This window comes from Betta splendens, chromosome 10 (assembly GCF_900634795.4).
Source record: "Betta splendens chromosome 10, fBetSpl5.4, whole genome shotgun sequence".
Taxonomy (NCBI): domain Eukaryota; kingdom Metazoa; phylum Chordata; class Actinopteri; order Anabantiformes; family Osphronemidae; genus Betta; species Betta splendens.
Window position 1 is genome coordinate 17,571,845 of NC_040890.2, and position 14,702 is coordinate 17,586,546.

Here is a 14,702-nt window from a genome sequence, read left to right on the forward strand (position 1 = left end):
CAGTATAAATGAATAGATATTGAGCTTTAGAAGCAATAGGATGAATCTGGCTAACCTGATGCCTTCCTGTTTAGGGTTATGGAAATAGAATGTTGAGAGAAGAAACTGAAGTTGAACTGTTTACCCCAGGATTTCCTCATGTATGATGCAGTTGTACACTCGTTCAGAGACCAGGTGTTTACATAGAATGTGACAGAGACCTTCACTGAAAACCCTTCGATTGAAGACTAGTAGCATTAATACAAAGGTCTTTAAGTGCTGCTTATTTCATGCTTTTATGAGGTGTGGCTGAGATTACCCCACATTATTCAGCCCCGATTAGATGAGCTACAGTACGTGTCCAAATAATGCTGACATTGGTTAGCGAATTAATAAGATGTACCTGACCTTCCTTACAGCTGACTAAAAGCTAGAGTGACATGAATCACTGACTTCCCCTTGCTGGTGCAATCAGTTCTTTATCTCAGAAGAGGCTGTTGAAGGTTTGGAAGCACGGTTCTGTGCTCGGCTGCAAACGTGCTTCCAACAGAACATCTGTGTCAATTGGCTGCGGTGCTGATCAAAGCGGACGGGTTGCAGAGGTCAGTTAGCCGTTAGCATTCCTTCTAATGTGCTCACTTTCTTTTACACAAGCACTGCTGATTCTGAGGTCGGCCAAATTGGATTTCCACCGAATGAACAAAACAGTTTTGTAACTTGTTTTTAGTAAATAATTGAATTATAATAATAAAAACAAACAACAAAACAATCTTTTAAATAAATGTCTCACTGTGAAAATCGAGGAGCCAAGTTACTGGAAACTGCCAGTACAATAAACTGGTTCTTCCTTCAGGCATTATTGACTTTACTGTTATTACAAATTGCAAGCAGTGACTCACTTTGTGGAATCACCGAACACTCCAGCAGCCGTATCGCAGCTGGTTGCGTTGCAGTGTGTGAAGCATCATGCGTGTGAAAAATGTGACCGGCACAAAATCTGATATCCTGGATCGATCAGCCAGTCGAGCTTCAAACCGGGTGCGTTGGAAACTCTGAACTGTCCCCCTCTCGCTGTTTGCTTTGCACAAACCTCACGGACACTTCGATGAAGCTGCGAACCAGTTTCACATCTAATTTGCCTCAGACGGCCCGAGTGGGTGTGTTTCTGTTTTTAAAGGCCTTTGCACTGGAAGGTCGCTCAAGTAGGTGCTGCTAAGCTCATTCACATGCCTGAATCCTGTTCCAGCCCGTCACAGTGTTCACCAGCTGCTCGGCCACGGTGGGAATTAAACCCCCTCTCTCTCTCAAGTGTTTTCAAATTTATCTGCAAAGGCGTTTTGCTCCAGCAGCCACTTCAGCCACACACCACCATGTAATTCCATTCAAGCCCGATGGCTGCTGGATGCGTTGGACGCCTGTAGTCGTTTCCCCTTTTTCCACAGCTGAACAGGTGGCAGGGTGAGAGTAATTGTTTGTCCAGCACTTGGTTCCCATCTGAGGCCGAGCAGGAACGGGAGAGAGCCGTGTCCCATCTTAGCTTAAGCTGTTGAATTAACACCGAGGGCTCACTGCTAATTAGCTTTGTGCAGAATGTGCCAACTTCATTCAGGTGCACCGAGGTATTGATGTGTCCTCAGGGGCCAAACCTGCCGGCAGCAGCAACGCACACTTGGTTCACTATTCAGAAATACAGTTTAATTCCAGATTTAATGGTTACTTTGTTTGGAGCAGCTCGTGTTTTGAAGGATTAACTGAAGGCAGAGTCATTTGCCAGTGGCCCCTATGATCTCACGCTGTGCCTTTGTACAGCGGACACTCAGACCTCGACGTTTAGCCACAGATAGCGGCGCAGCGTCACCCGTCAGTCTGTGACCTTGCCGTCGCCCACAAAGCCTCCACCTGCTCGCTCACACAGGCTAATGGATAAAAATACCCAGCAGATCTCGCGCTCTCTGTCAACAGGGACTGGAGGACAGCTGCCCGCCCCCCGTTAGCGCAGGGAATTTGCAAACAAACGCCAGCGCACGGAGCACGCGCAGCGACGCGTCGCCGCCCCCACCGCGAGCGGGCGCCGCCCCCCGGGGTGCACGATGAGCGCTGCACAGGTCGCGGTGAACTGCCGTCGCTGCTGTTTCCCTGCTCCTCGCTGCCTCTTGGCACGCTGGAGCAGACGCGCCGCGTCGCTTGTGCTGAGCAGACAATATAATGCAATATATTGCCATTAGCGCATCGGCAATGTGACCTTGCAACCTTCAGCGGGGGACTGTCTGACTCCCAGCAGCCTGTTTACGCCGCCGCGCGGCCACGGGCTGTTTATCTGCACATACAGCAGCTCTGTCCACTTCATTAAGCTCCTGCACTCGCTTTAAATTGTTATCTAGTCTCTGCTGCTGACATATGCTCCTTTATTAGGCAGCCTGACATTGATTAGGCTGACATTTTATTTCAATTAACGCCACAGTGTGGACAATATAAGAAATAATCATAGATATATATTCCCATGTTATGATGAAAAGGTGGAAATATAAATATATAAATGCAATGACATTTAGATATTTCATAAAGGAGCCTAGGGAATGCTGGGTATCTTCTAAAACCAGTCTGTGTCCTTGTGAGGATGCTTTGCCCTAATAGTTGACCCAGATGGTTCTGACTTGGTGTGCTCCTGCTTCCATAGGTCAACGAGCAGCAGGGAGTAGGAGGCGCGACTGAGACGGCATGTTCATGTGTATGTGTGGTCACTGAGACATTATCTAAGCGCTGTCATCTGAGGAATGCGAGCCTTAACCTGGCCCGACACACAAGACGGCCCCTCCACTGTCATGGTAACAGGAGCCGCCGGCCGCTCTATCTCTGAATAAGGGCCTATCGGCAAACCTGCAAAAGGTCAACGTTTCGGAGGAATTCGCAAAAATGTTGACTTACTCGACTGAGGAATAGTTCCGAGGTTGAGGGTGTGAAATTAAAGCTGACCCCGCGGTGACAGCTGAGCAATTGTTTTAAAACTAGGCCGTCCTCTCCTCGCTCCCAAGTCACAGGGGATTAATTTGTGCCTTTTGCAGCTATTTTCTGAAACAGAACAACAACAAATCCTCCTCGCTCAAAGTGCCGTGATTAGAATGGCCATTCCTGCGTTGGCTGCCAGGGATCAGCGTTGTAAGCATCTTAGGCCGGGACGGTATAATGAGCCAACTGGTAGAAAGATGCCGCTCGGCTCCTGAAGGCATCCTCTGTTAGTCTCAGTTGTGGTGCAGGACCGCTTCTTCAAAGTCATGTTTAATTACGTTGTTTCCAACAAAAAGCCGTTGATCAGCGGCCGTCTGCTTCACACATCATCACTTTCAGACCATTTTTAGGTGAGAACGATTAAAGCGCAGAGGATGCGCTGCTCTGCACGTCGTCAGATCTGAGAGGAGGAGCGCTAGCAACGCGCTCAAGTTCAGTGTGGCGGCGAGATGTGACTCGACGCGACGTCTCATTCAGTTCCTCACACGTCGCTTGGCTGCGCTGACGGAAGCACATATGCCTCACAGCGAGACGCCGCGATTCCGCCTCCTTCGGACCTCTCGGGTTCTGAAGAAGCAGCTTCAGCTATTGATGAATTTAAATTTTCTTCCTGGACATATAATCAATCTGCAAGATGCGCGAAGCATTGGTTTATTAGACGAGCCTCAAAGACGGTTACAGGATTAATTACACTGTTGCATTCACACTAGATTAAACGGATCAAAGTCACACGTTTTGCAGCCCGTTCGTTTAGAATAAACACGTACTTGGGTTTTCTAGGTCTGGAAGGATGAATCGCATCCGCGCTCGCCTGGACAAACACTCATCAACAAAGGAGACACTGTCATTGATTTACTCTGCCGGGTGACTTTGTAGCAGCACATCATGCTCTAAATGGCTTTATAAGGCTCGACTGTCTGTTGCTGCATCGTATGAAACCACAATGTCGCCAACCTGGTCCTGTGATGCACATTAACCAGTTTAAGCATGATAATACTCAGGGTCGGATATTTTAAACTAACCTGGTAGACATAGATATATACAGTTGATTAACCAGGCCTATTTTAGACTTATGCAGAATCTCATGTGGCCTCTGGTTAACAAACGTTCTTCAGCTCCCAGTGGGACGCTCTTTATCTCTGCCGCAGTGTCCCATTGTTTTTGAAAGGCTCCTGGTTGCTCCTGGTGTTTGATGTTTGTCTTCGGCGGGCGACGGATGCATCCAGAGGTCTGTTATCTGCACCCGGCCAGAGCCAGATGAATAAATGGATTGACCATTTGTGCGTCGGCGAAGGGGCCGGATCAGAGGAAAGCCTCCTATCTCGCGAGCAGGCGCTTCGGTGTTAAGTGATAAGGAAAGCAGAGGTGTTGTGGTTGGGACGGCCTGGAGCTGAAGAAATGGAAGACATACCTGCCCATTAAGTGTGGGATCAGCAGCTTGTTGAATTAATTAACATTTTAACCAATTGATCTAATCTGACTGAGGATTTTTGTGTTTATTTGCAAAGCAACGTTATTGTTTCTGCTCATTAAATGTCAAGTCTTTTATCCTGAACCCAAGGATGATGGTGTTTATACATTACATCAGCGTAGGGGATTAGAGGGAGTAGTTTTTATCAGTCAACCTGCATTATTCTTTCCACATATACACAGATTTTCACTAACCATGTGCCCTCAGCCTCGCGGATAAGCTGCTTTCTCCTGTTACTTACTGTAAGCGCACGCGGCCACATTCTTTTGCCTGATCGTCACTTTACCTGTGACTTCCCCTTCAGTCGGATATTCTTTTTAAGTTCTTTTGTATTTCTCAACGGGCTCAAATGAACACAATGCCGGAATACATCACAACTTCCCTGACCTCTTTGGCGACTGGCTGCTCTGCCAGTCACCGGGCCGGCGGCAGGCCCGCGTGCACCCTCGTCCTCCGGGCCCGAGCGTAATGGGCGGGAATGGACACGTCTTGGTCCGGTGCGTTTGGAGCCTGCGGAGCGGCACCGCGCGGCCTGCTATTGTTTGATTTGCATCCTGCAGAGGAAACGCCTCGGCCCGTCCGGCCGCATTGCGCCGCCGCCGGAGTTCTGAAGGGAAGGCGCGAAGTGACGACACGCTTTGTTTGAGCGGGGAAGACAAAGACGCCGCTGACAGCATGTCGCTGGTATGTGAGGAACGTGACGCTCGCGCAACACGTTGACGTGTGCCCGGGGCTTCTTCCAGCCAGCGTCTTGGTGTGTGTTCACGTCCGCGGGGCCACCTGTGTTCCTGCACGGATTAGTTCTGAGCAGGAGGGGGAGGGGTCACACGGCGTCGAACATTCTGGGGATTCCAGCTACTGCCCAGAAGCTCGCTGGCGATCGGTTCTCAGTGACAGAACAGGCTGCATCCAGGTCGCGTAACGAGCAGAACCTGGACTGGATGAGTGTTTCACAAACAGTGGCCCAGTTTCACATACACACTGCAACTGGTCTGATCTCTCTCCTTCCTGTTTCCCTGAGCTAAACGGAGTTTCAGTTCTCAGACAAACATGTGAACGAGCATGAAGCAGGACTCGCCTTAGTCGAACTGAAGCCGTGGGTCACCGCGCTCTCCGTTTGATCTCAGTACTAAGAGACAAATCAGCTTTTAGATTATTCTACCTCCGTATTCTGAAAGGCTGCAAAGTCACATGATGAAGGCACCGACGCATTCAGTGAGGTTCAAAAAGCTGCTTTGGGTCTGAAGCTCCTCTCTGTGGCCCGTGTCCTCCCCCTTTGCAGTTTGTGCTGATTGTGTTTGGCCGAGTCTGAAAGGAGCCCAGAAGGAGAGAAAAGGCAGTGAATGCAGCGCTCAGGGAATGGAAACGGCAGGGTCCTGTACATTCCTTCCATACAGTCAATGCGAAATATTTGAGACTGAAGCCGCAATTGATGGTTTTGCATTTTTCTTCCTGTGAGGCTGCTGTGAGCGGTTTTATTAAGTCTGTCACCAAGAGCTGGGAGGAAGAAACTGGCAGCACTGCCACCTACTGGCATGTTACACCCTGGATTACTGGACAGTGCCTAAGACATTTTCCCTGGATCAGTGGGTTCTAAATATCAGGAGCTTTTGAATACAAAATCAAATGTCATTATTCCTCATGTCCTAAAGTGTGGCTTATTTTAAGTGTTCTGCAGGACTGTGGCCGTCGGAGCTCTGGAGATCAGGGTTTGTCCAGTGCATCATCCAAAACCTTAAATATACTGTCACTTAAAATGAAAGGGTGACTTTTTTCAGGCGATTGTTCAGCGCCCCCCCCCATTCCCCCCACACACTTTTTTTGAAGTGTCTCATTGAATTTCTATTCAGTGAAGACAGCAGTTCCAGCGTCTGCCAGTAGGTGGCAACAGACGCCAGAATATGGCCTTTGGTAAATGGCCGCTCCTCATCACAGATCGTCTTTGACCACAGACACCCGAACATAAGGATTTGGTTATGAGAATATCTGTGTGATGTAACAGGGCTCGGCAGCTCCCAAGACGGGGCAGCTGTCGGGCCAAACCCAATACAAGGAGAGGATTCGTGACTTCAAGGCAGCTTGAGTTGTTCCATGCAAAAGAGCCGAGTCTGTAGTGATGTCTCACCTGCTTTTATTCTTGGTTCCTGTCAACATTTTATACAGTCTCCCAGAAGTTTATGATTGTTCCCCTCAGAAACTCAAAGCAAAAGCACGGTGGTCACTGCGTCGCGGTCTTAACACAGTCTCTGTTGTCCCTCCATCTACCTCCAGTTGCCGCCGACAAAGGCATCTCAGTAGCTGCAAGCAGCCCTGCACCACACAGAGCCAGTCAGCGCCACACAGTGGGGCGGCTGTACGAGCTGCCAGCTCGCGATCAGCCACACTTTGTTTCACCTCTGACTTGGACTCGGGCCAAACAAGCTGAGCCGCTCGCTGGGCCACTTGATGAAGTAATTGAATGGGGACTTCATAGCTGTGCAGTGATTTTCCTGTATGTTGTCTTCTATGTGAGTTGCTTTGTTGCTCTCTCTTCCAGTGTTGCGTCGCACAAATCAGTGTTTATCCCCTTTTAGTTTTTAGTTGAATGAGAATCTGCTTTGTCCTCTGCAGACTGAACCATCAGTATTTTACCACAGACTGACTTATTGGCTCCAACAACAGTAATGTTTTTATTAGCAAACAGATTGTTTATGATGCAAATTGGTTCTGTTAACTTTATTTTGAAGGACTCATAATGTTCACAAGTTGCTGTTTTTGGTGACGCTTGCCGAGTTGATTAGTGGCGTACAGTGTTTTATCAGTGGCTTTTCAGAACAGCCGCCTGTTGCGGCTGGAAAGAGGTTGCGCGTGGTTAGCGTGAAGCAAATCAGCTACAGAAAAGCTACGGGCCATAAAACCAAACCAAAAGGTCAGACTTGCAGTGAACATTCAAGCAACAGAAGGAAATACGAGCGATAAATGTGCGCGGTCATAAATTATTGCAGTATGAAAACAGCGATTCCAGCAGCCTTAAAGCTTCAGATCCACTCCTCTGTATCTAACACCAGTTCTCCTCCTCACCCCAGGACCTGGAGATCGTCTACTCCTATCTCCACGGGATGGAGGCCTTGTCCAACCTGCGAGAGCATCAGCTTAGGTGAGTGTCTGCACATACACGTTAAACATGAGGTAAAGAAGGAACACCTCCACAGTCTGAGGAGGAACGGGAGCGCGGAGCTGTCAGGCGGCGCGTGAAATGTCTGGGTTTCTAATTGAGCAGCTTCTCTGCCCTCCAACCACCCGCTGGCTGGGATTATTTCCCTGTATAAAGATCAGAGATGTTTTAATTTCATTACCGCATGAGGAAAATGACCAAGGGCACAAAGACCCAGTGATGTTAAAGGGGAACTGATTCTACACATCAAAGTCCTTCCACAGTTTTGGGGGAAGTTCTGTTGCATATGTGAAAATGTTCTCCCTCTGGAGGCTTTTGTGAATCTGATAAACTTCCTCAAAGAGTAAAACTTACAAAAAGACAGAATAAAAACGAGCTAACGTGGAGCCGGAACTCTGGAGCCTGCTCCTCTTCTCCGCTGGATTTGAGCAGCTCCAACATAACCCAACGTTTCTGACTGAGCCTCAGGTTCTAACTAAAAAAGTGTCATGAATAAAGTCAATATTTCCAATTGTGCTCAGTCAGATCAAATCATTTTTAATGGTCTTTTGTTGGATGTGTGCTGGAGCCCCAGAAAATGTCATTAATGTACCGGGATCAGTGGTTTATCAGCCTGTGATCTGGTTTCATGCTGGCAATTATTTTACCTATAATTGTGCAGATCATGAATTTAGTATTATTCTTTCAAAGTGATCTAACCTTTATGCATCTGCAGCGCTGTGTGAAATATTTTATTATTTTTTCACATAAAGCACGAGTCCAAAGTCACATTGGCCTCATGTTGGCCTCTTTCCTCTGTTTTCTGTCATTGCAGAGAAAATAATCATTAACCACAGCGCTTACTTTGCTTTCTATAGGAACCAGACCCAGGATGAGGGCATGAGCAGTGTTTGTGCATAAAATCCACATGTCTGTCCAAACATCCCAACCTAAAATGACAGGAGCAGTAATCTGCCCTAAACGCACGATTCTGTCTTTTGCTCCCCCGACACCGTATTAGCCCCCCATTCTTTTCTGCGCCGCAGATTTTCCAAACAGTGCGTATCACAAGCCTGTTCCCAGCATGCCTTGTGTGCATACGTGTGGATTATACAGGCGAGGGAACAATGCAGCAGTACGTGACCCGTGAGCTGGAACATTCCTGTGTGACCCCTCTGAGGCCTCCCGCCCTACAGTGTCCCCGCTCCCTCCTCCCTGTTTGGATCCTGAGGAATGTCCCCGTCGTCCCATAGACCGACCCGGTGCTCGCGCCAACTTTGGTTTTCCCAATTAAAGAAATCTGAGCCAGACATCCCACTATGGGATTATGTGTTTTTATTTTTTTTACTTTTTCATAGGAGGAATGTGCATTTCTTTTCCTTCCGTGGTTGTTTTTCCCAGTGACATGTTCTTTAGATCCAGGATTGTTTTTCAGGTCTTGTGCAACGAGGCTACAACGCGACAGCCGCCCACAGCTATTTTTGAAACCTATGTGTTTTGATCAGCCACTGTTTACTGCAGTTGTCTGCTTCTAATGTTGAGCTACGCTTGTCCTCCTATGGGCGACCTTTTGACCTCGCTTTAAGCGCCTTAAGGAGAGTACTGAGTTTAAATGCTTTGAATAAAATATTTTTTTTTATATTTTTTTATATTTTTTTCCCGTTCAAAAATGAAATTGACTGTTGACATTTATTGACAACATTGTTTTCTGACTCCTCCTCTCTGTCTCTGCAGGATAATGTGTGAGACGGTGCGTTACGAGAGACACGAGGCCAATGAAGTGTTATACTAGTAAGTACAAGACTGCGCTTTGCATTTCTGTGTATAGTACATAGAGACTGATTGTATAATGTCAAAACTGTTGATCTATGGCAGTGACATGGGTGGTGCAAATAAAGAATAACAAATGTTCATAAAGCACAGGATTACTTAGCCTTGCAAGGGTTTACTGCTCTGCAGAAGAAAGGAAATGCCTTCTGAGTAGACCGAGACGGGATTTCCAGTCTAATTTCACCTTGATTCAATAAGTCACCGTGTACCAAGTCCAAAATGACGCAAATTGAAGCTTTAATGGCTCCTAAAAGCATTTCCTGCAATTTGTTGCTACCTCTAGTTGCTAGTGGTAACTATTATATGCCTGCTCCTTTCGAGACGTGTTGTGAGACGGCTAATATGATCAGAAAGGTGTATCGGCAGGATCCAGACAGCTTCTCGCTGCGTTTGGATCCCGTTGAAAAAGGCTGCCACAACTGCCGCGAGCGCGGGAAACACCTCGCGCGTCTGACTGCTGCCAAACGCCGGCGTCCTCCAAACACCCATGCTGAGAATTAAGCCGGTTAATTAACTCCACGTCTCGAGGGGACGGCAGAGGTGCGCTGTCCCTTCTCTGCCTCCTCCCGCATGATGTGCGATGAGATGACGTGGAAGAGCCGACACCTCATTACGAGGCTGCGATCTGGTGAAGGAGCTGATTAAACAATGGGAACGCAGATTAAGTGGTCGTGTAACAGACCTGTGGTTCAGCAGGAGCACGGAGCCTCCTACAAACCTTCTCAAGCTTTAGCAGTGTTGTTGTTGCAGACAAATCCGTGTGTAAAACTTGCAGAACGAGTGATGGTATGTCATCGCTAAGCCGACTGGCTGAAATGAAACGTGTGATTTGGCATCAGTCCACAGGACGATGACATTTTAATAATGCAAGCGAGACACTCCTCGGAGAAGCTACTTCAGTTTTAGGTCAGTGGGTCAAAAGGAAAAACGTAAACGGACACATGCACAAACCACGATCGTTAACGAGGGTGCGAGTGCTTTGTGCACAAGAGATGCTCACAGCTGGCTCAGTGCCGACTGCATGCAGGAGAAGTGCCTTTCTTAATTTACCACTGGCCTGGAGCACTGAGACACAGCCGCGTATTTGCGTTTTAGATGATCAGATCATTGACTTTACAGGCGTTCGTGTGCGCTGATGTGCTACAGATCCGATTGAGTCCAGAGCCTGTGTGAAAGCACACGCTTTGAAGTGCTCGTCTTCATTTCCTCATCTGTTTATAACAACGCTGATAATCAGCAGGGGGCGACGGCCTTAAAAGTCAACGGGGGAATTTAATGCGATAGTATCGTTATTATGCAGTAAAATGTATGGCTTTTACATCGAGACGGTGCTCAGATGGCTGCACAGGGAACATTTACTTACTGAACGTCACCTTCGCATGAAATATATTTTTAGCAAAGCTATAATGACTTTTGATAAAAGATTTCTTCCCACCGCGAGCTGACACATCAGTGATAAATGTCATCTTTCAGCGCCGGCAAAGAGTAAGAGCTGCTTTCTAGAGATGCCATTTAGCATAAACATCTGTTATGAGATGGAGGGGGGGGTGTACACTTCACACAGAAGGAGGAGGCAAATGGATGAACTGGATTCATCACAACTGTTGTGAACAGCGTGGAGCGATTGCCTGGATCTGAGGTCTCCTCTCACGAGTCACCGAAACCCCGTAGCAGCGCCTTCGTCTGCTGCAGCTGAGAACGATCCCCCGAGGGGATCAATAAAGCCTGTCATTACCATCATTATCATTATATTTTAAACTATAGCCATGGGAGAGACAATAATTTATTGCTAAGCTGTAGTTATTACTGCCTCTGCGTCACATAAATTGGACTGTTTGGCAGCCGTCCTTCTTCTGGGCCGCCCTCTTTCATTTGAGACCTCATCCAGAGAAAAGCTAAATCCTGGCTGCCTTCATTCATGCTCATTTTCATCGGACACCCACAAAACCACACAGATTCCTACAGATTGCCAGGATAATGACGTGCACACTCGAAACCTCACGCTGGCATTCTTGGCGTAATGATAGGGGCGAAGGGTAGGTTTTCATTTTTCCTATGCACAGAGGGACACTTATGTCACTTATGTCCTGAAAGCGTCTCACCCAGCGAGAGGCTCAACCTCCAGGATTTAATCATGCAGAGATTAAAGTGCTTAAGTCCAGAGACGGACGCTGACTTGACAGATTTTACAGTGACCGGTGAAGAGGGTTAACGATTTCTCGGCCCTTCGTCAGCTCTTTCCATACGACCCTTGAACTTTTGCTTTGTAAACTTTGATCAACCAACCAGAGAGTCGCCAGGACATAAAGAAAAGACCCTCACCCGTCTGAAAATCAGGTGGAGCGACCATTCTGGCCATCGTTGCCATTACATTCATTTAGATATAAACGTGCAGCTGTTGGATCGATTTGGGCCTCGTGCAGCCTCTGTTAGAACCCTCGTCACAGCAGGAGGAAACGGACCGGGGGGCAGGAGTGAAAACCCCACCACACCCCAGTGATTAGTTAGCCCAATATTTATAATTATAATACAGTTGTACAGTACGGTATGTAGGGCACTGGAGGCAGAGAACTGACGGTGCTGCTCATTAAATCTGACAAATGTCAGAGGGAAGTTTATTTGAATGTTTGTGTGAGTGAGTTTCAAAATCGGAACCGGTTTTCATATTGTGTGAATCCCAAACCTTTAAAAGCAGATTCCGTCGACGCCTCTGGCTTCGGTGAAGTTTCTGTTTTGTTTTTGTTATTGTGCGCCTTAGTTGTGAATGTGGTGTTTCATAACGTAGCCCACACCATCGTGCCTCTTGAGGGTTTTGTGGCGCAAGCGTCATAACAATTCAAAACTGTCATATTTTTAGTTGAGCTTGTTTATATTGGGCTTCTCCGTAAACATTCCTCTCATCCCATCGTCCGTCAGTCTAAACCCTGGTCGGACATATTAAACTGGGTGTTTCATTGACATTGGCTTCACTTCATCATTGTTTAGGCTTCCACAGAAATGCTCCATGTGCAAAATAATTCCTGCAAAAGTTCAGACTTGGCATTAGGAACTTTGTAAAAGCCTCTGTTGTGTGTCATGATTGGGAGCTGAACTCCACTGAGGGTAGAGACTCTGAAGCCTTAGAATTCAGTGTTTATGTAGCGATTCTCCCAGGATCTGGAAAAATCAAGCAAAAATCAAGCTGTGTGCGTGTATGTGGAGCAATTTCTTTTAGGATTTCAAAGTCTACATAAGGAGAAAATGATGCATTGTGTCAAAGGTTAAAATCTACCAAAGACCTTTTCTAACGGTGAGAGCAGAGCATCTCATTCATGAATAGAAAGGTTTTTTTTTATTGGGAGTGAAACCTGATTTTGTGAAGTCCTGACGCTATAATCAGCCTTCCCCTGTCATCCTACCCCCTTCTCCTGCCTCCATGGAGCTCCAATAACCCAATTCCCCACTGTTGAAAGGCTTCCTGGTGGGGGGTTTGGTGGATGATGATCACTTCGGTGTGTGACCCAGTTCAGTCAAGCTGTCGAGGCTCCTATCTCCTACTTCTTTGGTGTTGCATCTTCTCTTCCTCCACCTCCGTTCTCCTCCCTCTCCTCCTTCTGGTGCCTCTGCGCGTCAGCAATTAATAATTAAGGATTTAATTTGTGTCGTATCTGGATGCGGAGAAGTATCACAAGGGTGTGAGGAGTGTGGAGCGAGGTGGTGAGGGAGGTTGTGGCGTGTCAGCGGGGTGTGATGTCTGCAGCCTCATTAGTCCTGCAGGAAAAGTGCGAGGAAGAGGAGGGTGAGACTTTACTCTAGGATAATTGTGCCTGCCCTTTACTTTTCTGATGTCTGACAAGGCATTGATTATTTATTTCGCTCCGTAGTGTCAATGAAAAAGTCTCACCAGATCAGGTGAGAGCGTGCAGCACCGGCTGCGCTGATTAACGCCAACACACCTTCAGGCACCAAACGTGATGTCGCGTCACGTCACGCCACGGACGGTTTCATTTCCTGACTCTGCACGCGGCATCCAAGTGTCACGCTCTGCTTTTAAGCGTGACCTTAATACCAGGACTAATGAAGTCTGGCAGCAAACAACTACATTTAATTTGCCAGATAGTTTGTTCACGTTTCATGCCGTGACACACTGACCTTCTTTCTAAGAGGTGGGTAGAAAAATGGGGCAGCCCATGTATTTAGGGTGCAGTGAAGCTGTGGCCAAGCTGACTTTATGTGGCTGGTAGCTTTAGCTTTACATTTACTATACACCAATGTTCTGAACTATTTATTCCAAACATCACATTAAGAATTTGATATTCCTACTTTGGGCGATAATGGGACCAAGCTTAGACTTTTAATGGTTGTGCTGCTACAGTTAACGTTCTGTCCTTTATTGCAGAAACACAAGTGTTTGTGTCAAATTCCCATAGACACCGATGGAGACAGTGCTTCACATGATTACAATACTTCCCTTTCTGGTCTTCTACTTCCCTCTTACATGAAAAGCTAACTATAAGGTGGCACGTCAGGCCAAAAAGTTACCACCTTGTTCAAAATGACTCTTTGACGTGCAGAGATTTATTGAAATCTACAGCATCGCTGCCCCATTGGTCCCTGAGTCCTTCTCATTAATATAAAACCAAATCAAAACTCTGTAAAAAATCTGTCTCCATAGCGTTTGTTAATGTTAACGCACACGGCCTTTCTTGATAATCCTGCATGTTCTGAGCCTGTTTATATTTTCTCAGACAAAAGAGATAAGCAAGAAAACCCTAGTGGTGAATTAAAAAAAATTACAGTCTTATTTAATATCTAACGTTTGTGACTAACGAGCTGCTTATTTTTAGAGAGATTCTCCCCAGTAGAAACTTTGATGTTGCTTAATTAGGCCCGTGGTTGTCTACTGACGCCGCCTTATCCTCAACGCGGCAAAAAGCGTTTAATTTGGCAAAAGGATGGCTCTTATGTGTGTCAGTTGTGTTTACGTGCGCGCCCTCGTGTTTGTTTACCGCTCATGTTGTACGGACTTGACAGCCAGCTGCATCATCCAGGGGTCAGTCGGAGTTTGCCTCGTCTGCGGTGCCCAATCCGCTCGTCTGTGTTCCAGCAGGGCCGCGGGTGTGGGCGGGCGGGCGATGATTCCTCCCTTCATTCACAGTCCTCGCTCTCCAGTCTCTTTTTTTGTAATCTGCATTTGGCACAGAGAGCCCGTCTCGCTGCTGATGTGTTCAGTCGCTGATCCAGGATGTACTTATCCAGATGAAACGAATGACAAACCCAAGTATTGACATGTTGCCGCAGGCT

The 14,702-nt window shown here is 47.1% G+C and overlaps 1 protein-coding gene across 8 annotated transcripts in view; it reads left to right on the plus strand.

The window, feature by feature from the left end:
• Positions 1 to 14,702, plus strand: part of rapgef2b (Rap guanine nucleotide exchange factor 2b) — a 64,894-nt gene that overhangs the window by 10,418 nt on the left and 39,774 nt on the right. For all 8 annotated transcript variants that reach the window (XM_029164422.3, XM_055512299.1, XM_029164427.3 and 5 more), the window contains exons 2-3: positions 7,522 to 7,592; positions 9,324 to 9,380. In XM_029164422.3, the coding sequence (XP_029020255.1) occupies positions 7,522 to 7,592; positions 9,324 to 9,380 (128 nt within the window). The remainder of the gene's footprint in view (positions 1 to 7,521; positions 7,593 to 9,323; positions 9,381 to 14,702) is intronic.